This window comes from Aulostomus chinensis, chromosome 5 (assembly GCF_037954235.1).
Source record: "Aulostomus chinensis isolate RoL2024-O1b breed Wild chromosome 5, RoL_Achi_v1.0, whole genome shotgun sequence".
NCBI lineage: Eukaryota > Metazoa > Chordata > Actinopteri > Syngnathiformes > Aulostomidae > Aulostomus > Aulostomus chinensis.
This window is the reverse complement of record NC_141324.1, coordinates 30,970,857-30,992,104: the sequence shown is the minus strand read 5'-3', so window position 1 is coordinate 30,992,104 and position 21,248 is coordinate 30,970,857. Positions and strand designations below refer to the sequence as shown.

General features: G+C 47.9%; 1 protein-coding gene across 7 annotated transcripts in view; it reads right to left on the bottom strand.

The window, feature by feature from the left end:
* The window catches only part of LOC147262168 (uncharacterized), a 23,946-nt gene extending 2,698 nt beyond the window's left edge, over positions 1-21,248 (bottom strand). The window contains exons 1-47 of one of the 7 annotated variants that reach the window (XM_086204608.1): positions 21,182-21,248; positions 17,543-17,598; positions 17,392-17,418; positions 17,233-17,301; positions 14,484-14,564; positions 14,055-14,114; positions 13,914-13,970; positions 13,756-13,821; positions 12,305-12,373; positions 12,149-12,199; positions 9,894-9,992; positions 9,619-9,687; positions 9,458-9,520; positions 9,302-9,370; positions 9,137-9,196; positions 8,920-8,985; positions 8,761-8,835; positions 8,602-8,673; positions 8,204-8,254; positions 7,776-7,847; positions 7,389-7,448; positions 6,993-7,049; positions 6,665-6,733; positions 6,460-6,531; positions 6,204-6,263; positions 6,051-6,122; positions 5,720-5,779; positions 5,564-5,635; positions 5,412-5,477; positions 5,266-5,334; positions 5,121-5,183; positions 4,820-4,885; positions 4,399-4,470; positions 4,196-4,255; positions 3,607-3,669; positions 3,462-3,533; positions 3,315-3,386; positions 2,858-2,920; positions 2,606-2,674; positions 2,470-2,526; positions 1,999-2,070; positions 1,831-1,887; positions 1,682-1,741; positions 1,384-1,461; positions 972-1,011; positions 746-797; positions 218-632 (exon numbers count right to left, since the gene is read on the bottom strand). In XM_086204608.1, the coding sequence (XP_086060734.1) occupies positions 218-632; positions 746-797; positions 972-1,011; positions 1,384-1,461; positions 1,682-1,741; positions 1,831-1,887; positions 1,999-2,070; positions 2,470-2,526; positions 2,606-2,674; positions 2,858-2,920; positions 3,315-3,386; positions 3,462-3,533; positions 3,607-3,669; positions 4,196-4,255; positions 4,399-4,470; positions 4,820-4,885; positions 5,121-5,183; positions 5,266-5,334; positions 5,412-5,477; positions 5,564-5,635; positions 5,720-5,779; positions 6,051-6,122; positions 6,204-6,263; positions 6,460-6,531; positions 6,665-6,733; positions 6,993-7,049; positions 7,389-7,448; positions 7,776-7,847; positions 8,204-8,254; positions 8,602-8,673; positions 8,761-8,835; positions 8,920-8,985; positions 9,137-9,196; positions 9,302-9,370; positions 9,458-9,520; positions 9,619-9,687; positions 9,894-9,992; positions 12,149-12,199; positions 12,305-12,373; positions 13,756-13,821; positions 13,914-13,970; positions 14,055-14,114; positions 14,484-14,564; positions 17,233-17,301; positions 17,392-17,418; positions 17,543-17,590 (3,312 nt within the window). In that variant the 5' untranslated portion in view covers positions 17,591-17,598; positions 21,182-21,248. Of the gene's footprint in view, positions 1-217; positions 633-745; positions 798-971; positions 1,012-1,383; positions 1,462-1,681; positions 1,742-1,830; positions 1,888-1,998; positions 2,071-2,469; positions 2,527-2,605; positions 2,675-2,857; positions 2,921-3,314; positions 3,387-3,461; positions 3,534-3,606; positions 3,670-4,195; positions 4,256-4,398; positions 4,471-4,819; positions 4,886-5,120; positions 5,184-5,265; positions 5,335-5,411; positions 5,478-5,563; positions 5,636-5,719; positions 5,780-6,050; positions 6,123-6,203; positions 6,264-6,459; positions 6,532-6,664; positions 6,734-6,992; positions 7,050-7,388; positions 7,449-7,775; positions 7,848-8,203; positions 8,255-8,601; positions 8,674-8,760; positions 8,836-8,919; positions 8,986-9,136; positions 9,197-9,301; positions 9,371-9,457; positions 9,521-9,618; positions 9,688-9,893; positions 9,993-12,148; positions 12,200-12,304; positions 12,374-13,755; positions 13,822-13,913; positions 13,971-14,054; positions 14,115-14,483; positions 14,565-17,232; positions 17,302-17,391; positions 17,419-17,542; positions 17,599-19,692; positions 20,354-21,020; positions 21,159-21,181 lie in introns of those variants that run through there. The other 6 variants (XM_086204612.1, XM_086204611.1, XM_086204613.1 and 3 more) reach the window with 6 other exon arrangements.

Sequence of the window (21,248 nt, the reverse complement as noted above, 5' to 3'; positions counted from 1 at the left end):
ACCTCGTCGGAACTCCGGAGGTCTCCTGTTTGTTGAAGGAGGGGTTCATTTGATCAGAGAGAGACTCTGAGGACACAGAGCTCCTACAAGTTTGACATCATAAACGTCACTGGCGACACTTCTGATGGTGTCAGGTACCTCGACTGTGGTTCTGACCCGTTCTACTGCAGACTCTCAGTATTTTCCAGACACGATTCGCCTTCCTGCGTGTTCCTACCTGTACGAACTCCAGACACTCTCTGATGTCTTTGATCTGGTCCTGGTAGCCTTGGATCATCTTCTCCACCTTCTTACGGTCCATGTTGGAGTGAACTGTATCCGTTATGTTAGCCGTGGCTGAGGTGATGCTGCCCGCCGTCGCCACACTGATGCCCACAGCCGTCACGATAATGGAGGCGCCGAAGGTGAAAGGTGCCAGAATGAGCCCTGTGATGGTGGCCACGCTGCCGGCCACGCTGGCCACGCCTCCACCTACGGCAGCCGTCACTGTTTTCTTGTGGAATTGGTCTGCAGCGTCAGCCACAGCCAAAAGTTCCAGGATGACCTGCTGTAATGACGCCCCCCGCTGGTTGAAGAGACGCACAAAGAGACGGGCGGCCATGTAGACGCGGTCAGCCGCCTGCTCCATCGCCCTGCAGACACACCGGCAAGAAACCGCTTAGAACTACGGCGAAGCTGCCTCAGTATTTACAAACATCCGTCTGGCCTCAGCGCTGAAAGTAAATTTGCCACCAACTATTCGTACATTTCCTCGTCTTCCTCCTGGAAATTGGACGTCTCGTTCCACTCCGACCACCCTGGAACCAGCAGAACGTAGAACCCAATTAACACACAAAACTGATTCTTCTTGTTTTCTTGTGCAGATCTGTTTTGTCTTCACATGAATTCAAACACTCTTCCATTTAACAGAAACGGTTACCAAGGAGACCGCTGTCTAGTGGTTTAAAGTTAAAGAATATTGTCACACTCACCTTCGACTGTTTGCCACCACTCCATCAAGCCATCGCTCTCCTGGAAGAAAATCGAAACAATGAAGAGAGCAAGTGAATCCTTCAATCTGATTGGCTGCAGGGGATCCAGGACTTCCTGATTTTTGACACCTACTAAGAAGATCCCGTAAATCTGGCAAGATTAAAGACGTTTTCAAGCTCTTAGCTGAGTCAGAGCTGAGCAGCCTAGAACCCTCTCCTGCTGTCAGGTGGTGTCAAGGTGCTGGGGGAGAGAACGTCTCCGCTGCGTGAGAACTTTGGTGGGTTCCAATGATTGAAACTTCAGGAGTGGGTCAGTAAACACGGGGCATTTGAAGGAGGCATGTGGCCTTGGCAGGGGAGGGGCCTTCAGTCATGACATTTCATGTATTTAGAAGCTGAAATATGAACACACCTCCTCAGATTCCAGAGGGTTGCCTTCAGTCGGGAAGGCCGCCATCTCCACAGGCTCCACCACCTCCACTGTGCTCTCCTGAAAACACACAACATTCCCACCGGTTCAGCTTGTTGTTTCCTCTCCTCGTGAGTGTTGGCCCCTCCCACTCCGATCTCCTCCAGCTGCGAGGCTCCACGGTTTCTAAAACTGAATTATTCTGATATTTTCCCGTCAGACCTGCGAGGTGATGAGGCCGCAGGTGTCGACTGACTTAAACCACTGAAAATGCTGTTTCCTGGAGTGCCGTCACACCGACCTGTTCTGGGGTCAGTTCCTGCAGCTCCACAGTCTCCTCCAGCAGAGGCATCTTATCTGTCTGCCGTCATCAAACAACAACATTTTACCAGGTAAGAAAACAGCCAAATCAATGATGGCATCTCAAGAACTCCAGGAAAACGGTTCTACCTGGAAGGAAAGTTTGGCAAGTTTGGGAAGAGTTTTCTTGACCCGGAATGACACAACCTGGAGGAGAGGAGAAGTTTGTGAGACACGGAGCTCAAACTGCAAGGAGGTGGACTCAGCAAACCCTTAAAAATCCATCTGCTGTCCTTTGCTACGTAAATGAAGACTCACGCGCTTTTTCTTCTTGATGGTTCTCCTGCGTTTCAGCCCGCCTCCCTGTGGCGGCCTCATGTCTTCACTCTCCTACACACACACACACACACACACACACACACACACGCTATTAGATCCCAAGGATAAGGATCCAGCCTAATTCTGCTGCACTTCATCATTTCAGTCACCAAACAGGTGAAACGTTCTGTCCTGAGTCGTTCATTCATTCAAACCCTTCAAAGGTGGGAAAAACAGTCGCGTCCTCAAACTAGAGGACGCCACGTCCCCACCAACCCACCCAGGTTACAGCTCCATGATGCCCTTCTGACACTCATTCCCCTCCACGCAGCCTCCCATGACACCAGCAGTGCAGAGACAAGAAATAATGAATCTACATGACAAACTTGTCGCCAGCCTTCTCCTGCTACTATTTTACCACTTCAACTCAAACACGCAGTTTTTGATCTCTCATCCATGTTCACGCCGGACCTGTTCAGCTGGTCTCTGCGTCCTCCTGAACATTCCAGCAAACCCTCCTTTTTTCTCCTGTTGGAAAACCGAAGCGTGAGGCATGAATGGAAGTCGTATAACGGACACGTTTAACTTCACTCAAGTATCAGGTCACCTTTGTGGCGCTGGCAGCTTCGGACAGGTTATCGTTACTGGCTGATAGTTGGGCTCTGGAAGTATTCTCCTGCAGGAGAGTAGAAGTTTGAACATCTTGCATTTTGTTGATAGGGGATTTCAGAAGTGCTGTCACAAGATACAGCACAACGCCATGTTGTCAGCAGACGTGCACCAAGGACATACGAGATTAAATCGAAACACTCTGTCAGTACTCGTGATGAACACTGGGGGAGCCGTTGACGTCACTCACTCTGCCAATTTCCATGAGGTTGTCGCAGCTGGCTGACTTTTCCCTGGCGTCGCTGAGAGGATCCTGGAAGGGAAAAGCAGCTTCAGTAGCCGACTTTAACCCAACTGTCACATCAACATTGTTCCTTTCGTTTGCTTCCAAGTATTTTTTCATTGCATTTTTGCCTTTGGTTTCACCAAGTGACAGGAAAACTGGGGAGACAACTCCATGGCAGCACCATAATTCACTTGTACCTCTTAAAGCAGTGTTAAGGAGTTCTTTACCAAGGATAACTCAAACAGAAACAAACTATCATGAGAGAATAAGATGCAGCAAATGAAGACGCAGAGGAACATGGAGATAAAGGTCACGGGCACTGGAGTCCAGACTTTGTCCTTTGAAAGAAAACAAGCGTGAGCATCAAGCTCAGGGCGCCCATCAAGCAGCAGAACCAGGCAGCATCGCTTTGTTGGGTCACCTTGGCAACAGCAGTGCGAGGAGCTGGTTTGGGTGTTTTTTTAAAGATCCCCGCCAAACCTCCCGTCTTCTCCTGAAACAAACGAGATCATTTCTGCAACAATGATCAATGATCATTCACTCAGAGAGTCCGGGGTTCTTTTGTTACCTTTGCTGTGCCTTCTTCCAAAAGATTCTCACAACTAGCTGACAACTTCTTATCCTCGCCTGCATTTGGTTCCTAAATATTTACGACAAAGATCCTGAGTTTCTATGCATTTTGCCCCATCATAAAGTTTGTGTCAGAACCCCACCTCCTCCGTTGTGGTCTCCTCCGCTGGTTTCTTCTTAAATATGCCACTGAAAAGACCTTTCTCCTGCAAACAGCCGTCATGGATGCAGTCGAATGAAGTCGGAGCAAAAGTCCCATCAGCTCTCCTACAAATGTGTCCTGCTTCACTGTCAGTTTTGAAGTGCAGCCTGAGCGTGAGGTCTTTGCAGAGTCACTCATGTCAGTCCTGCGTGGTTCTGAGCAGCCGTCAAGTGTGCAGGTTCACTCACAAGCTGCAGTCACGGTCGCTGTCTATGAAACGCCATCTTGTGTTCTTTGTGATAATAACACTCTGTTGCCTTTATGGTTCACATTTAATTTCTAAATTTGAGCTCAACAGATTTGAAATCGAACACATTCCCAAACCAAGTATGTAGGAGGACATGGCGAGGAAACGGACACCATGAGGTCATTCCTAATGTCAACAGAAGCTGCAAAGGTCACGAGGTTTTGTGTCTTAGCTTAGCCTCAGTCAGGTGACTTCCCTCTCACTGAGTCCTGAACTGCAAATGTGGTCGCCCTCAGTGAGGCCTAACGCTGCACAGCTCTCCTTCATTGGGGGGGGGGGTTACCTTGGTGTTCTCAGACAGACCGTCACTGCTGACTAACAGTTCCTTCCAGGAGTCTTTGTCCTGAAACAGAGAATCAGACGTTCCACAAACACATAAAAAGAAGTTCTTCCAGATGGTAAAAGGAACACCGGCAGCGCGGTTCAGGGGTCCTGAGGCTGTCCCAGGATCAGCACCAACGCAGTGGAATCAGACAGCACACTCACGCCTGCAGCCTCTTCATCTCCAGATGCTTTGGTGCTTTTCTTCATCAGTCCACTGAACAGCCCGCCTTTGTCCTGAGGAGCAAAAAGTAAAGCGAGGAAAGATTCAGACCTGAGAGGGAAAAGAGGTAAACGGCTGTTCTCACGCGTGCCTCACCAAGACCGCGAATCTGAGCCGGGTTTTAAGGACAATGAACAAGTTGTTGCCTCCACAAATGAACCCTTTGATAAATTAATGCAGAATGGAAACAACACAAGACTCAATCTCTTTTTCTGTAATGTACACACTTGTAAGACAATTATTCTATATTGTAACATTTTCTAATGTTCTTCATAAATTGATGATTCTTAATTCTAAACTTCAGAAACACACGGAAAGCAGAAGAAGAGAGAAACGTTATCGTGGCTTTAAAGGAGGACTGACCTCCTCAAACAGGTCGTCAATGCTGGCCGATCGCTTGAAGAAGCCGGCCAGGCCTCCTTTCTTCTCCTAAAACACACTTACATTATTTCTATTAAACAGGAATTATCAGGAAAATCCCACCCTAATCAATGTAACTGAGAGTACATTGAATTCAAGGATATTCAAAAGCCTTGAAAACCACCAAACCAACACAGAACTAAGTTGAGACCTTCAAACTTTTATGAAAAGTGATCAAAGTGACCTTCAAAGTTCTGGTTAGCTTCGAACCTCAAAAGCAGCAGAACAAGACAGGGCCAGGTACCTTGGGGACAGCATCAGATAAATCCTCACAGCTTCCACAGATCTGCTTTTCTCTCTTCAGCTCCTGAATTCAAGCCAGAGGACAGTAAACATCACAATCGACCTGATCTCTGACGAAGGGAAATGAAGGAAGTCAGCCTCCGTACCTTGTGGGCCGCAGCGCCCTCTGCTGGTTTCTGGGGCTTCTTGAACATGTTGCTGAAAATACTTTTGTCCTAAAATGATTTGACGCTGATGAGCATCTCCCATGAAGGCGAGCGTGATTCATACATGTTATTTGCAGTATAATCACCTTGGGGGCGCTGCTCTCAGACAGATCGTCGCTGCTTGCCGACAGCTCTTTCTGAGTTTCTCTTTCCTGAAACAGAGACATTTATGCTGCTTGAAATAAACAAAATCACACGAAAGCTAGAAAACTCTGCACATCCTGGACCGTCGACTCACCGGCGACTCTGACCTTTCCCATGATGCTTTGGGGGTCTTTTTGAGGAGTCCACTGAACAGCCCTCCTTTCTCCTGATGCAAATAAACAAAAAATACCAAATAAGAGAAAGAAGAGCTGAGATTACGACAAAGTAGATTTCAAAAATTCTCACTGACCGTTTTGTTCTCAGATACATTTTCATTGCTGGCTGACAGTTCTTTATCAGAGGACTCCTCCTGCAACACACGATGGTACTTTTAGGTGTGGAAGCATTCGAAAAGTACACGCATTACAACATGCAAGTTAAAGGCCAGCGCCTCCAGAGCCACGCAAGGAGTTAGGCTGTGCTGCCTGAGGGAGCGCACAGACACCAGCTGACAGCTACGTAGCTTAGCACAATGAATGGTAATGGATGGGAAGTTTTAGCATCGCGCTGTCAAAAGTAAGTTGTGTTCCTTGAAGGGAGATGAAGCAGAGATGTTGAGGCGAGGCGATCCGTGTCGTTACCTCCTCTGGTTGAGCAGCTCCTGCAGGTCCGGGAGCTTTCTTAAAGATCCCACTGAACATTCCCCCTTTTTCCTGAAACGCATCATTTCCCATCAGCCTGCTGTCACCTCTGCAAGCTCAGGCGTCCTCATTACAGCCGTCAGCATCACTCACCTTCTCCTCCGGCGCTCCCTCACTGCTGGCTGGGAGCTCGCCGTCTTGTGGCTGTTTGTCCTGACAAAAGATCAAAATAATCACGACAACCCGTTGGGCGTGATGGACGTCCCCCTCAGGCTGTAATTTGCTGGAGCCTCCTGGTTACTCCGAAGTATTGCGTGATATTTATTCACCTCAAGTAATTCAAAGTTGAAGTTTGGCATCCATCCTTCAAAAAACTGATTGCAACTGAAGAAAAGCGAACACTTCTCACCTCCTCTGTGTTTGGACCTTCAGCAGGTTTGGGCAACTTCTTAAACATCAAACCAAACGCACCTCCTTTCTCCTGGAAAAGACACACACACACACACACACACACACACACACCCTGGTTATGATGTCCCTCCTCCACACAATAAAAAGACTGGTTAAGCTTCAGTAAACCCAAAGCACCAAAGAGTGACTCCCTGCCCACTCACTTTCTTCCTGGCAGCCTCAGACAGACTGTCACTGCTGACTGACAGCTCCTTCTGTTCTGACAGATTCTCCTGAAACCAAATGAGCGTTCCTTCAAAAACTGTGGCTGTTCTAGTTTCAAGAACATATTTTGAACCTGGAGATTCATACTCTCGTAGATGTCCTGAGCGGTCTTTGTCTCAATGACTCATAAATATTATGAGTGAAGGGCAGTTCTGACAAAATCCCAAGAAGATTAAACTGATACATTATGAGGATTTTTTTGAGTCTGATGTTTTTCTTGCTGAATTAAAGAATCCAAAATCTAAACTTGTGTTTGGAGAGTTTTACCTCTTCAGTAGTTTTGGGGGTCTTCTTCAGGAGTCCACTAAACAACCCCCCTTTCTCCTACAGGACACAAATGCAACACATTTAGAACAACTTTTACTGGGGATGGGACGGCAGAACTCCAGGAGAGTTTAGACCACAAACGTGTACTGAGGTCAGACATGACCAGAGAAGTACGAGTGACTTGTCAGCACTCAGACCTCCTCTTTCAGTGGAGTCGCCCCCTGCTGGCCATGCGAAAGAAAGCAGCTTTATGAGCTTCACTTTTCAGGTCCTCATTCATCCCTCCACGACTTTAATGTCTGCATGTTGCACCAGAGGCTGATGGGAGTCACGGTGACTCATGGAGTCTCGGCGTGGGTGAGGGAGGTTACCGCCAGGTCCGTGGTGAAGACTCACCTTGTTCTCTACCAGGCTGTCGGTGCTGGCTGAGAGCTCGCTCTTTAACGCTTCTGCACCCTAAAGACGAGAAGAATGTGACTGAACCTGTGTGAACACGAACGCCCGTGGCTCTGACACGACATACAGGTTTGAGCAGGAAATAACAACAAGCTGCTGACGAGCTGGACAGCTGTTCGATCCTCTCCTCACTCGACGAATCACCGCCATGGCATAAATGACAGGGAAGACACTTGTTTAGTGATGCGGGATTTAAGACTGTTTCCACTTCTGTCTTCAGAACATTTGGAGGAAACACGAGTGGTTGAGTCCCTAGAACCGCCCTGTTTAGACGAAACTGGCGCATCACTGGAGCCCACATGACATCAGAGGAAACACCAGTCTCACCTCCTCCAGCCGAGGCGCTTCTGACAGTTTGGGAGACTTCTTGAACATCCCACTGAACATCCCTCCTCTCTCCTGCAAGTCAAACACGTTGATCAGTCTACTTTATAGAACCTGGCCTTGTTTTCTGCTTCCATATTTGGCTTCACTGGAGAAAAAGAAGGAAAATAAATGCACATTGCAACAAAGACACAACAGAACTACAATATCTGAAAGGAGTTAAGGCTCATAGTCTCAAATGTCTCATTATCCAAGATGAGTTACGGCTCATTCTACACCTGAGGTTACAGGTGTAAGCTGGCCAAGCGCCACCTTCGCTCGCACACTCAGGGCAGCAGCATCTGTTGGTTTTCACTCAAACTGCATCAAAGCTGCTACAGTTTGAACAACAGTTTGTTAAAATGGAAACCTGAAATACGAGCATCTCCAACCTTGGTGCTGTGGTTCTCAGACGGACTCTCATCGCTGGCTGACGCCTCAGCCTGCAGAGAAGAACGACCCGGTCAGGCACAGCCGCATCCACAGCATCCATGTTTTTGATGAGACTGAGATCAGAACGTGAAGAATGTTGCACCCTCTTGCTGAGCAGAGCTCAAACAATGGCCTGCATCATGCCAAACGTATGAAACTCCCTGATTTCCTCCCAAACGTTGTCACGTTCGACCAACGTCCTGGACGAAGCTGCTGCGATCTCACCAGTTCAGACAAGTTCAGTAGAGAACAGAGAACTAATCTGACATTCAGCCGTCCGTCCTCTCAGCTGGGATCAGTGACCCAGCAGCGGCTACTGCATCCACTAGGTGAGATGAAAGAGATGCTCACACTTCACCTGCGCAGGTGTCGTCTCTGCAGGAATCTTGGGAGACTTCCGGAGAATCACGCTGAAAAATCCGCCCTTTTCCTGGTGACATCAGACACATTCCCCTGCGCTGTTAATGGCCGTTGCATAATCCTGATGATTAGAAAGCTGCATTCTCAGTCCGCTCACCTCCGAGGTCACCTTTGAGTTTTCAGACAGATCATCGATACTGTCTGACAGGTCGTCGCGCTCAGGCCGCTGGTCCTGAAACACGCAAGGTTCACTGTCATCACCGAGCTACCGGATTCAATAACAAAGCCATGAACCGCGTTGGTCCAACTGCATCACCTCCTCCGTCTGAGCAGCTTCTGCTGGTTTCCTCTTGAACATCGCGTTGAAAATTCTTCCTTTTTCCTGGAAAACATGCAAGAACAGAGGAAAAGCCCAGTTATGTGGAAGTGCCTGGGTCAAGTCCAGGTCAGTGTCAGGCCGCCTCCAAGCCTGTGTGTATGTCGAGATGTGTTTATGCTGCTGCTCCCACAGCAGACAGCACACAGCTGCTCACCTTGTTTTCAGACGCACCGTCACTGCCAGCTGGCAGCTCGGCGTCAGCGCTCAGGTTCTCCTGGAATACCACAAACATTCAGGAGATTCCAGAAAAAAGAGACAAACTTGCCAGGAGAAGGCAACATGGAGGATAAAAGCACATCCCACAGCTCCAGCACCTCACCTGAGCTGCTGGTTCTTCTGCTGGTTTGTTGGATTTTTTCAGGATGCCAGAGAAGAATCCGCCTTTTTCCTACAAAATTTGTATGACATAAAAATCAAAGTCCTCATTTGATCAGAGTTTGCTTTGCTACAGAGGTGCTTGGGTCTTGATGCCTACATGGGACTGTTCTGAGGTTTTCTCTTCTTCTGAATCATCAGAGTCACTTCCCACTTTACTGACCTGAAGATGAAAAACGGCGAGTGAGAGGCAGGAAACAGGAAATTCTCTAGTCAAAAAAACCCCACCACCCAAAACAGCAGAGCAGAGGCCGGTGTTACCGTGTGAGCAGGAGAGGGTCTCTCTTTGGAGGTTTTCTTGAACATCCCAGCAAACAGGCCTCCCAAGTCCTGCAGAAATATTGATATTGTGTTCTTTCCCATCCGAGCGCGTCTTGTTTTTATGTGTTAGTGTTTAGGTACTGAAGTTCCATGACTTGGTCAGGGTTGGAAACATTCATTCTGTTTTGGGATGATTTTAAGGGGTGCAATGATAAACGCCAGTGTGGTTATCATCGCCATCAGCAGTGGCAATGATACAAATGTCGGTTTCTGACCTGTTTAGGTTCCGTCTTCTTTTCCGGCTTGTTCTTCTCCGTCAGCTGCTCCTTTTCTGACGGGTCCTTGCTGGGATCTGGACTCGGTTCTCTGCTGGTCTTAGAGAAGAGTCAGGAGTCTTCAGTACCGTGTGATTGTATCCTCCATGCAGAGGAAGCTAACATTTAAATCAAATAAACGATGGTCTGAGAGAACCAGTGGTGAAACAGGAAGTAGCTGCCCAACATGGCCGCTCTTCATTTTGGTTGACTTCACACCTTTGACATCTCCGGCTAGTTTGGTCAGGTCAGCATCAGTTGACGAGCCAATCAAAGTGGAGAGTTTCCCCCAGAAGTTTGGGGTTTTTTAGACAGTAAAATTTGGGGGTTTGATTGGACTTCAGCAAAGAAAAGAACCCTGAGATCGGCTGTGGCACGAGCAGCTGAGGAGAAACCAGACTGAGGAACAAGGCCTGTAACTGCGGCGTCTCTGAGGCTGTTCTCCTGGTTTCACTAAGAATGGAGCTAAAGATGGAACAGCCTATAAACGACACGCCACAAGTTCATGGAAGCAGGAGTCAGAGCACAAAAAGTCTACTTTCCCAGTCAAGAGCATCACTGCTGCCAGGAAAGTAAAGAAGGATGAATGACAGCAGGAGGAGAACGGGACCATCGCCTCCGCTCACTTCACACCTATGAGACAGTTCATCAAGGACCTCAGAGCCTCTTTCCATTTTTAAAATTCTTTATTGCAACTTTTAGACATGCAAAAAGCCACAAGACAGAAAATCCAGACACTGGTGATGCAGTAACACCGCCACCGCCACCGCCACCGCCACCGCCACCGCCACCAAATACTGGAAACACTTTGACTGAGGTCGGTGTTCAGGGATGAACCCAAACTGAGCCAAGTGTTTCCAGGTGAAAGGTCACACGTACAGAGGGTTAGGTTAGGTTAGGTGTTTAGGGCTGAAGCCCTGTCCCACCTAAGTGGGTAGGGGAGATGCACGGTCCTTCCTGGGGGCTGGCTCCTACCACCCGTAGGTGGTGGGGGTTCAAAAAATTGGACCTTGCTGGTCTATAATGACTGGCCTTTGCTGCGAAGTTTCGGCCGTACTGGGCCTTCATCAGGCAAGTGTGTTGAGGTTAGTGCGGTGCTCCACTTGGCTTCTCTCACACTCCTCTCCCTTTGACTGTCCCTCTTACTTTCCCTTTTCTGCTCTTAACCTCTTTCCCTTTTACAAATTTAGTTTCCAGTTCTCTATGTTTCTCCTATTTGACTTTATTTATTTCTGAATTTAGTAACCTCTACCTATTTGGGAGGATTTTATTTTATTTTACTTATTTGGTTTTATTATTTCTCTTATTTGAGTTTACTAATTTAGTTTAATTGTTTCCTTCTAATTTCCCTTTATTCCCTCTATCCTTTCCATCTATCTTCTTCTCTGCTTTCTTCCTTCTTACACTCCTTTCCTTTGCTCCAACTTGTGTCTTCTTTACTTGTTCTGTCCTCTCCTGTTTCTGTCACCCTACCTGCTTGGGAGGGTTTCTCCACTGTTGGGGTTTAGAGTAGCAGCACAGGAAATTAGAATGTGGGATGGGAACAGTGGGCATTAGTTAGGGTTACAAAACTGGGTTGGGGATAATTCAGATACACAGAGGTTAGGGTTAGGAGTTAGCCCACTCCCACCTAGGTGGAAGTGGGTAGTGCACGGTCCGTCCTGGGGGGTTATGTCCCACCACTCAAAGTGGTGGGGGGGTCCAAAAATTAGGCCATTGGGCCTGTAGTAGCCTGGCTATTGCCGCAACGTTTCGGCCGATTTAGGCCTTCTTCAGGCGGAGCCAGCTTCAGGTAAGTGCGGTGCATAACTGTGCTTCACACACTTCCATCCCTTCTGTGCTGTCCCTTTCCTTTCCCTTTTCCCTCTTGTGCGTACCACTTTTATACTCTCCCTTTTGTTCTTAATTTTCTCCCTCCCTTCCTATCCTCTTGATTTCAAATTCGTTTGTTCTTTTCCTTATACTTGTTTTGTTTTTGTTAGTCTCTTATTTGAGTTACTTCTTGTTAAGCCCCCTTTATATTATTTCTTCTGAGTTTAATTTAACTTCTTATATGCTCTTTCTTGAGTTTCTATATTTCTTTTCTTAAGGGTTAGGGTTTATGGGTTAGGGTTTATGGGTTAGGGTTTATGGGTTAGGGTTTATGGGTTAGGGTTTATGGGTTAGGGTTTATGGGTTAGGGTTAGAGCAGCACCACACCCAACTGGGCTTCATACCTTTGGTGACGACTTGAGCTGTAACCCTTTCATTACTCCCTTCAGAACGCCCTGGCGACCACAGTCACATGTCACAAACAGGCTGATAAGATCAACAGCAGAACACACACACACACACACACACACACACACACACACACACACACACACACGTACCGGTTTGCTGGAGGGAGCTTGTCTGGCTTGAGTATCCTGATGTTTTTCGTCCTCTTCACAGTCGTAAACCTGAAACAAGAAGACACCAGAGGAAGACAGGCAGAGCGCCACCTGCTGGTGCCTCTGCGTCGACACATTTTCTTCTTCTTCTGATATGAATGTGACTGACGGACTGAGGGTGTGACTCCCCTTGACTGGTGGTGTTTAGTCTCTGAACAACATCCCTCTGACAAGAATGTGAGCTTCCACCCATCAACTGGATGTGTGAATACACTTTTGTCTCGTGTGTGTACACACCCTCACTCGCCTCTGTGTCCACGGAAACCCGTCGAGCCGGAGCAGCCGCCAACCTTATCTCAACCCGCAGCGGCCGTCTCCACAGAGCTGTAACTAACCCAGAATTCCCTTCAGTCTGTCTCTTCCTGATCCTGTTTCCTCAGAAATCATTGCTATTTCTTTTTCAAAAAAACATAAGGAATCAAGAAAATCCCCACTTCCCGAAGCTTCCCAAAGTTCACATGCTCTTTTGTCCAGTTGAGATTCCAAAACTAAATTTGACAAGCAGGGACTCAATTTTCCTGACAGCTGGTCATTGGTTCTAGATTTTCTGTCATTCTACTTATCAATAAATCCAATAATCGTTGCAGCTCAGGTTCACTCAGCTTCCAAGTTTAGGGACTGTGGGAGGAAGCGGACGGAAAGAAAAGATGCAAATTCCAAATGTTTCTGTCCACTGACACGAAGCTTCCTGCACCCACGAGAAGACAACCTCACATCTGACCTCTGGTTTTTATCCTGAGAGGGAGAGTTTCTCTGAACACACTCAGCTGAAATGGAAAGGAGGCTGTCAGCTTGAGCTCCCGTCGATGGCCAGGCTGCGTGTGATCAGCTGATCAGGATCGGAATGTCACATGATGCTCAGGGCGTGTCAGCGATGGTCGTTTGCGTTAACGTCATAACAAACTGAACCTCACGACAGCCACTAAACCCTGACTGGTGAAACGTCGCGCTGTGAAGCTGTGTGTGTTCCCCTCCATTCGACAGCTTTAATCATCTCACTGAACTTGAGACTAAAATCACAACCAACATCAATGAAGGTTTTCTTCTGCTGGTTTGTTTTTGGCGGTGAGCTCCAGTGTGGCCCTGGGTGCCTCCTGATAACCACATCCATCAAGTTTGGAGAAAATCAGACGAAAGAACGCTCCCAGATGAGCAGGACAGGTCGACTGATTGAGAGCACAGAGAACTTAATTCTCTATATTTCTGTTTTAGGAGTCAATGTATCGCTGCACTGCCCAGCGCCAGTGCCATCCTACATTGAGTGTGAATAACGTTCACCAGAAAATAATAATCACCAGAAAATTAAGCACAACAGTGGAAAAATAACCCTCCAAAGACTCGTGAGTGTGCAAGTACACCTCGACGGTGTCTTAGGGTGCAGAGCTGCTTACAGTCAACGTGGGCGCGCTCTCCCTCTGGCTCCCTCGGAACATTCCAGCCAGAGGCAACTGATCAGACTGCAACAAAGCACACGGAAGCAAAAGACACGGAAGACACGCTTTCGACATGAGATTTTACACGAGAGTCAACAGAGGCCTAGCTAACGTACCTGCGTGAGGTCCACTTCCGCTTTGGCACCTCGTGATTGGTCCGTTCCTCTGGAGCTCTGATGAAGGAGAGGAAGGTTGCTGACTCAACAAGTGAGAGAGTTACTGACAGAGGAACGCAGAGTTCCCTCCTGAGTGGGTACCTTCATTTCCTCAGCTTGTGCTTTCTTCTGATGGCTGTATTTGGGAAGTCTGTTCATTTCCTACGCACACACACACACACACACACACACACACACACACATTGACAAAGAAGTTTAGAACAGGAAAGTAACATGACACCTTGAATAGCTCGATGAGTTTCTGAAATAGATGTGAGTTGGACTTTAAACTGAGAACTATTTTCTGGGTGGAAGCAGAGTGGCGTTGCTGGGTAGTTGGTTGACTACACGCTGTTGTCAAGTCTGGTCAGGTTCATTAGTGTGGCACCAAACCCCAACCAAAGTTCTGTCCTGACTCTGTCCAAGTAGAGCAGGTCCAGCACCTCCCTCCTTCAATGAACCTCCACCCAACAGTTCTCCATCAGCAGCACATCCTGCAACAGCAGCCACCAGAACCTTCCTGGTGTGTACCTTTTCTGTGGCTCTGACTGGAACTGCAGGAGTTTGCATCGGTTCCTCCTTCGTCTCTCTCTGTATTATGTTTCTATTGGGCTGAAAAAAATAGAAAAAAAAAGACAATACGTTTAAAAATTCCTGTCAGACAGAAACAGAGGTCATGTTCCATCAGGGGTGCTGGAAAACTGAAGGTCCCCGGTGAAATATGCCGATCTCAATGGGACAAAGGTCGGTTTACTCAGACCAAAGGTGAACTTGAAGAGGTCCCAAAACAAGGAGCAGCAGTTCAACTGCATTTTCCTGATATTCTGTTCGTTTGTCAGCAGGACGACACGAGAACGACCTGTCTGATGCTCCTGGGGCGTGATGGGGGAGGGGCGGAAAATGGGCCAAAGAACAACCCAAGAAACGCCGGGGCGGCTCTGGACCCCACTCGGGCCAGATAAGACCTTGGGGTTAAAGTGATCGCCTCAAACAGACGTGGATATGCATTTCCATTAAGTTTTGGAGTGGAACCAGAACCAGAACTGCATCTGATAACATGTCGTTACATCACCTTGGCCAGTTCACCGATGCTACATGCAGCCAAAGGAAAAAACTCTTGTGATTCTTAAAGCCTGGTGTGTTAGCATCGGTAGCGGCCCGGGATCTCCCTCTGGTTTGTGGTCGCTGACAGTGGCAGAGGGAGACTTCCCAGAGGTTCTGGTCTGAGGTGTCACACATTTGCCAGCTCAGTCCTCCTTGGGCTGCTGACATCTTTGAACATTCTAGACTGATGTAGGTCTCGGCTGCTAGCAGCTGCTGAAGCTAACGGACCAAATCAGGCCCGCTTGACGACAGGAGGCCTGATTTACTTATTTGTTTTTGATTTGGAGTGTGTGTGTGTGTGTGTGTGTGTGTGTGTAGTAAAGCTGTTGCGTGGAATGTATTTGGACCAAAGCAGAGCAGTCTGAGCAGCGGGGGAAGAAACACAGAACGTAGATGTGTTGTGGAGAAACTCAGCAAATACAAACAGGACCTTTACCTTGGATGGATGGATGAATGGATGATGGATGGATGGATGAATGAATGGATGATGGATGGATGGGTGGATGAATGATGCATGGATGGATGAATGGATGATGCATGGATGGGTGGATGGATGGATGCATGGATGGATGGATGAATGAATGGATGATGCATGGATGGGTGGATGGATGGATGAATGAATGGATGATGGATGGATGATGCATGGATGGATGGATGAATGAATGGATGATGGATGGATGAATGGATGGATGATGGATGGATGAATGGATGGATGAATGAATGGATGATGGATGGATGATGCATGGATGGATGGATGAATGAATGGATGATGGATGAATGGATGGATGGATGGATGAATGAATGGATGATGGATGGATGAATGGATGATGGATGATGGATGGATGAATGAATGGATGAATGGATGATGGATGAATGAATGGATGATGGATGAATGGATGGATGATGGATGGATGGATGGATGATGGATGGATGGATGATGCATGAATGAATGGATGATGGATGAATGAATGGATGATGGATGGATGATGCATGGATGGGTGGATGGATGAATGAATGGATGATGGATGGATGATGCATGAATGAATGGATGATGGATGAATGAATGGATGATGGATGGATGATGCATGGATGGGTGGATGAATGAATGGATGATGGATGAATGAATAGATGATGGATGGATGAATGGATGATGGATGGATGATGCATGGATGGATGGATGAATGAATGGATGATGGATGAATGGATGAATGGATGGATGATGGATGGATGAATGGATGGATGGATGGATGAATGAATGGATGAATGGATGATGGATGAATGAATGGATGATGGATGAATGAATGGATGATGGATGGATGGATGGATGGATGAATGAATGGATGATGGATGGATGGATGGATGATGCATGAATGAATGGATGATGGATGAATGAATGGATGATGGATGGACGATGCATGGATGGATGGATGAATGAATGGATGAATGAATGGATGATGGATGAATGGATGGATGATGGATGGATGGATGAATGGATGGATGGATGAATGAATGGATGATGGATGGATGAATGGATGATGGATGGATGAATGCATGGATGGATGGATGAATGAATGGATGATGGATGAATGAATGGATGATGGATGGATGATGCATGGATGGATGGATGAATGAATGAATGGATGATGGATGAATGGATGGATGATGGATGGATGAATGGATGGATGGATGGATGAATGAATGGATGATGGATGGATGAATGGATGGATGAATGGATGGATGGATGGATGAATGAATGGATGATGGATGAATGAATGGATGATGGATGGATGATGCATGGATGATGGATGGATGAATGGATGATGGATGGATGAATGGATGATGGATGGATGATGCATGGATGGATGGATGAATGAATGGATGATGGATGGATGAATGGATGATGGATGGATGAATGAATGGATGATGGATGGATGATGCATGGATGGATGAATGAATGGATGATAAATGGATGGATGGATGAATGAATGGATGATAAATGGATGGATGGATGGAACTTTTCTATGCGTGGGTTCTTTTAGGAGAAACCAGTTCCGTGATGGTACTGATGAGCCCCGCTGGCTGTTGGCGAGTTCTCCGATGTCGTCCGAAGAACCCACGTGTCTGAGGAGCAACTTTACTGTTCAGTGAAAAAGCGTTCAAAGACATCGAGACTCACGGCATCTGGAGGTCGCTGAGGCACCGCAGGAGTTGGGTTCTCTGGTTTCTCTGGGTAACTTCTCTGACTCTGTAAATAAAAATAGAACAAATAGAAGCGTTCGGCCATTTCTGCTTGAGCAACACTGATGAACTGAAAGGTTTGAGTCCTTGAACGTACGTCAGCAGGCTTTGGAGGTGGTTTGGGCTGCGAACAAAAAAAATGAGAAATGAGTGTGTACTTTTACTACGTATACTGTGAAGTGTTTGTGTACAATGTACTGGACAGAATCAGTGTTGAAGACTCGTGTGTTCAGGGGAAGCTTCCTCACCGGCTTCGGTTTCTTCTTGACTTCTGGCTTCATCCTGCACGACTCCATCCTGTCTGCTGGAGCGACACACAAGCAGAGTTTGTCTGGTTGGTTTCTACATGAACGCCTCTTTACTGTTGCCTGGACGTGAGGGAAGTCATTCTCAAGCTCCCGCTACTCATGCTCGCACGCGCAGGTAGCAGCTGTTCACATGCACATCCGTGTGCTCGTGCTCAGGCTTCATGAAACCTGCGCACGCTGCTGCCGTCGTCCATTCACAGGCGCGTCGTATCCTGCTGCTCACAGAGAAGGACGCTAACATCTTAAGCTCTCGTACCAACGCCCACAAACCATCAATGCCTCAGCCAAAGAACACAAGCCCTGCGTTTCCTGTCTGGACGATCCAGTTGGGATTTTCATGAGAGCATCAGGTGACACAACAGCAAGATGTCCACGCGCATGTCCACATTTCCCAGGAACCGACGTGCTTCCTAAAGGCATCGTTTGGCAGGAAAAGGCAAACGACTGTATTTGAAGAAGCTGGCAGCACACGCCTCAGTCCTCTACGTCCTCAGATGGGACATCACCTCGTATCAAACGCCCGCTTCACTCCGTCTATCATCTACTCCATCGAGGGAGAGGCGGGAGGGCACGCCGCGGACACGGCGACATCCAGAGACACGCCCATTCATGGTGCGAGAGGGTTTAGTTAAGCCGTAGTTCAGCAGCCGCTCGTTCTTACAGAAGCTGTCACCGACTTTACCACGCAGAAATCAACACAACAAAAGAATCGCAATGGTTTTTGGTGCTGTGACGTGTTGTTGGCAGGTTGTGTGCTCACCTGCAACGAGGACCACACCCCCGTTCACACCAGAACCCTGATTGTTGCTCCAGTTACCGATGGTTCCAACAGAACCCAGGTTTTTGTGTCACGCGTGTCCAGTTATGAGGTTTGTTCTTAAACATCTCAGCCCGAGTCATGGAGTGAGACTGCTGAGGTGCAGCAGCATCCTGCTGAGGAGAGGCAGCTGCTTCAGGCCTCTCCAGCTGCTTCAGGCCTCCACAGCTGCTTCAGGCCTCTCCAGCTGCTTCAGGCCTCCACAGCTGCTTCAGGCCTCTCCAGCTGCTTTAGGCCTCCACAGCTGCTTTAGGCCTCCACAGCTGCTTCAGGCCTCTCCAGCTGCTTTAGGCCTCTCCAGCTGCTTCAGGCCTCCACAGCTGCTTCAGGCCTCTCCAGCTGCTTTAGGCCTCCACAGCTGCTTTAGGCCTCCACAGCTGCTTCAGGCCTCCACAGCTGCTTTAGGCCTCTCCAGCTGCTTCAGGCCTCCACAGCTGCTTCAGGCCTCTCCAGCTGCTTCAGGCCTCCACAGCTGCTTCAGGCCTCTCCAGCTGCTTTAGGCCTCCACAGCTGCTTCAGGCCTCTCCAGCTGCTTTAGGCCTCCACAGCTGCTTTAGGCCTCCACAGCTGCTTCAGGCCTCCCCAGCTGCTTTAGGCCTCCACAGCTGCTTTAGGCCTCCACAGCTGCTTCAGGCCTCCACAGCTGCTTCAGGCCTCCACAGCTGCTTCAGGCCTCCCCAGCTGCTTCAGAAACTCCAACATCCCATAAACTGGGATTTAAACAGGAAAGCACTTTTTTGCATAACTGTGTACCCCAACACTATTTTGAATAAATCTTGTGACGTCATATCTCACAGCCTGAGGAGAAGGTCTTTGACTTGAGAAACACCAATGATATCAATTACATGGCGTTTTCGTCGGAAATGAGAGTCAAAGCAGGAGCGTCACGGCTGCAATGTGAGTCAGAAACACCGTTCAACAACGATCGAGGGGTGGGAATGACGGACAACCTCCTCTCCTGGATCAGAAACCGGTTCACCTGACGTGTAAACGCGCTTTGCAACGTCGACAAAAATGAGGAGAACACAAGTAAAGCGAGACGGCGCTGGAACCTGAGTAAAGTACACGTCCGTTACATTGTTGAGTACAGTAATGAAGTATTTCTACTCAGGTACTGTCGAACACTACTAGCCAGGCAACAAGCACGTCCAAACCAGGAGGCTGCTCTCATCGTCACCATCATCGGCGCTACCTGGTCTACGTCACGCCGTTGATCACAAACGTCTCCGTATCGATTAAAAACCCGATCATGAACTCCAACTGATCGCTTCACCTGCCGGAGGCGAGGAGGAGTCCTTCCCATCCAGACACGAACCCCAGCGCTCTCAGACGGACGAGGAGCCTCCGCTGTCGAACTTTACCAACTTCACCACGCCTGCACATCTGCGCACCGAGGCGTTCAGGGCTCCTCCAAACCCCGGAAACCGGACAACTGCCGAGAACTTTATGACCTCTCAGAAACACTTCGAAGGCCTTTGCTGGAGTGTTTAGCTAGGTTTGTATTTTGGTTTGCATTGTACGTTTACCAAGGCAAAGTGAGGAATTAAGCCTTTTTTCTACTCCGACATCTACCTTGAATTCTTGTGTGTCTTTGAGTCAGGAGGGACGGGCGTGCACGTCTGAATGTATCGTTGTTTCATGCATAAACTTTGGGTTTTAATGCCATTTTAGATTCACGTTGCCTCTTAAGTTTGCTTCTGTAATATTTTGACACATTAATTTTCAAATGTCATAAAGAATAAATCACATGCCAGCATTAAAAAATGAAGACAACACTAAAATGTGACCTGTTGTCTCACAGCTGGCATTGTGAGCAGAAACACCAGCGTCCACCGTTCAAGGCGGCCTGCAGCTTCATGGGAATAAAGTTTTGTTTTTGTTTTAAACAAATTCATCTTCTTCTGCTGGCAGAAACCCAACTCAAAATGTCTGGATGACCTTTGAACCGAATGGAACCACAGATTTACAAACTGCAGAGACTGAAACTCTCAGGAGATCAGCAAGGAGAAACTCGCCAACTGACATCAGCAATCACGCCAGGCTCAAAATCCCTGAGATCACGTGATCCCCATCATGCTGACATCAGAGCTGCTGCCAGACCTCAGCTGCAGGGTCGAGTGTGTGTTCCTCTGCTGGCACTCGACGGGTTGATTTGATCAATTCCACAACGACCTTATCAGTGTGTGTGTGTGTGTGTGTGTAGCTATGGAGACTGATCAATGTGATTCTATCAGTAGATCAAAACAATAAATCAATCAAATGAAACAAGTAAAACAACGAGTACTACAAGAAGACTGTGAACTCTAAAATGATGACATCACAAACAGACCAGGAGAGGAGATGGACTGAAGCAATGACACCACACCCAGTGAGAAGGGCAGGACAGATGAAGCCAGAATGAAACAAAACAACAAGATTTGAAGAAATGGAAAGAAGTGACTAAAGACAGGCAGAAATATACAATTACAAGGGTAAATGATGGTTGGGCTGCTCCGTTCACGGGTTGCTCCACCTGCTGCATGGCATATAACCTTCTTTTGTGTGTAAACCTGTAACCCGAGTACACGGATCTGTACCTGTCAGTTCTGTTCCCTTGTTTACCTGCATGAAGGAAGCCAAGTACACCACCCAAACGTAGCGTCAGATACTGAACAGAACAGCCTGGAATGATAGCAACACGCCCTGCAGCCTGGCTCCCCCGGAGAGATCGACCTGGACTGTGGAAGAAGATACCCTCCTAGTGACGAGGAAAGCCAGCTCACCTGCTTCTATCCATCGGAGACCAGGAACAGACACTCGAAACCTTTTGTTTGTTTCTGTGAGCTCTGG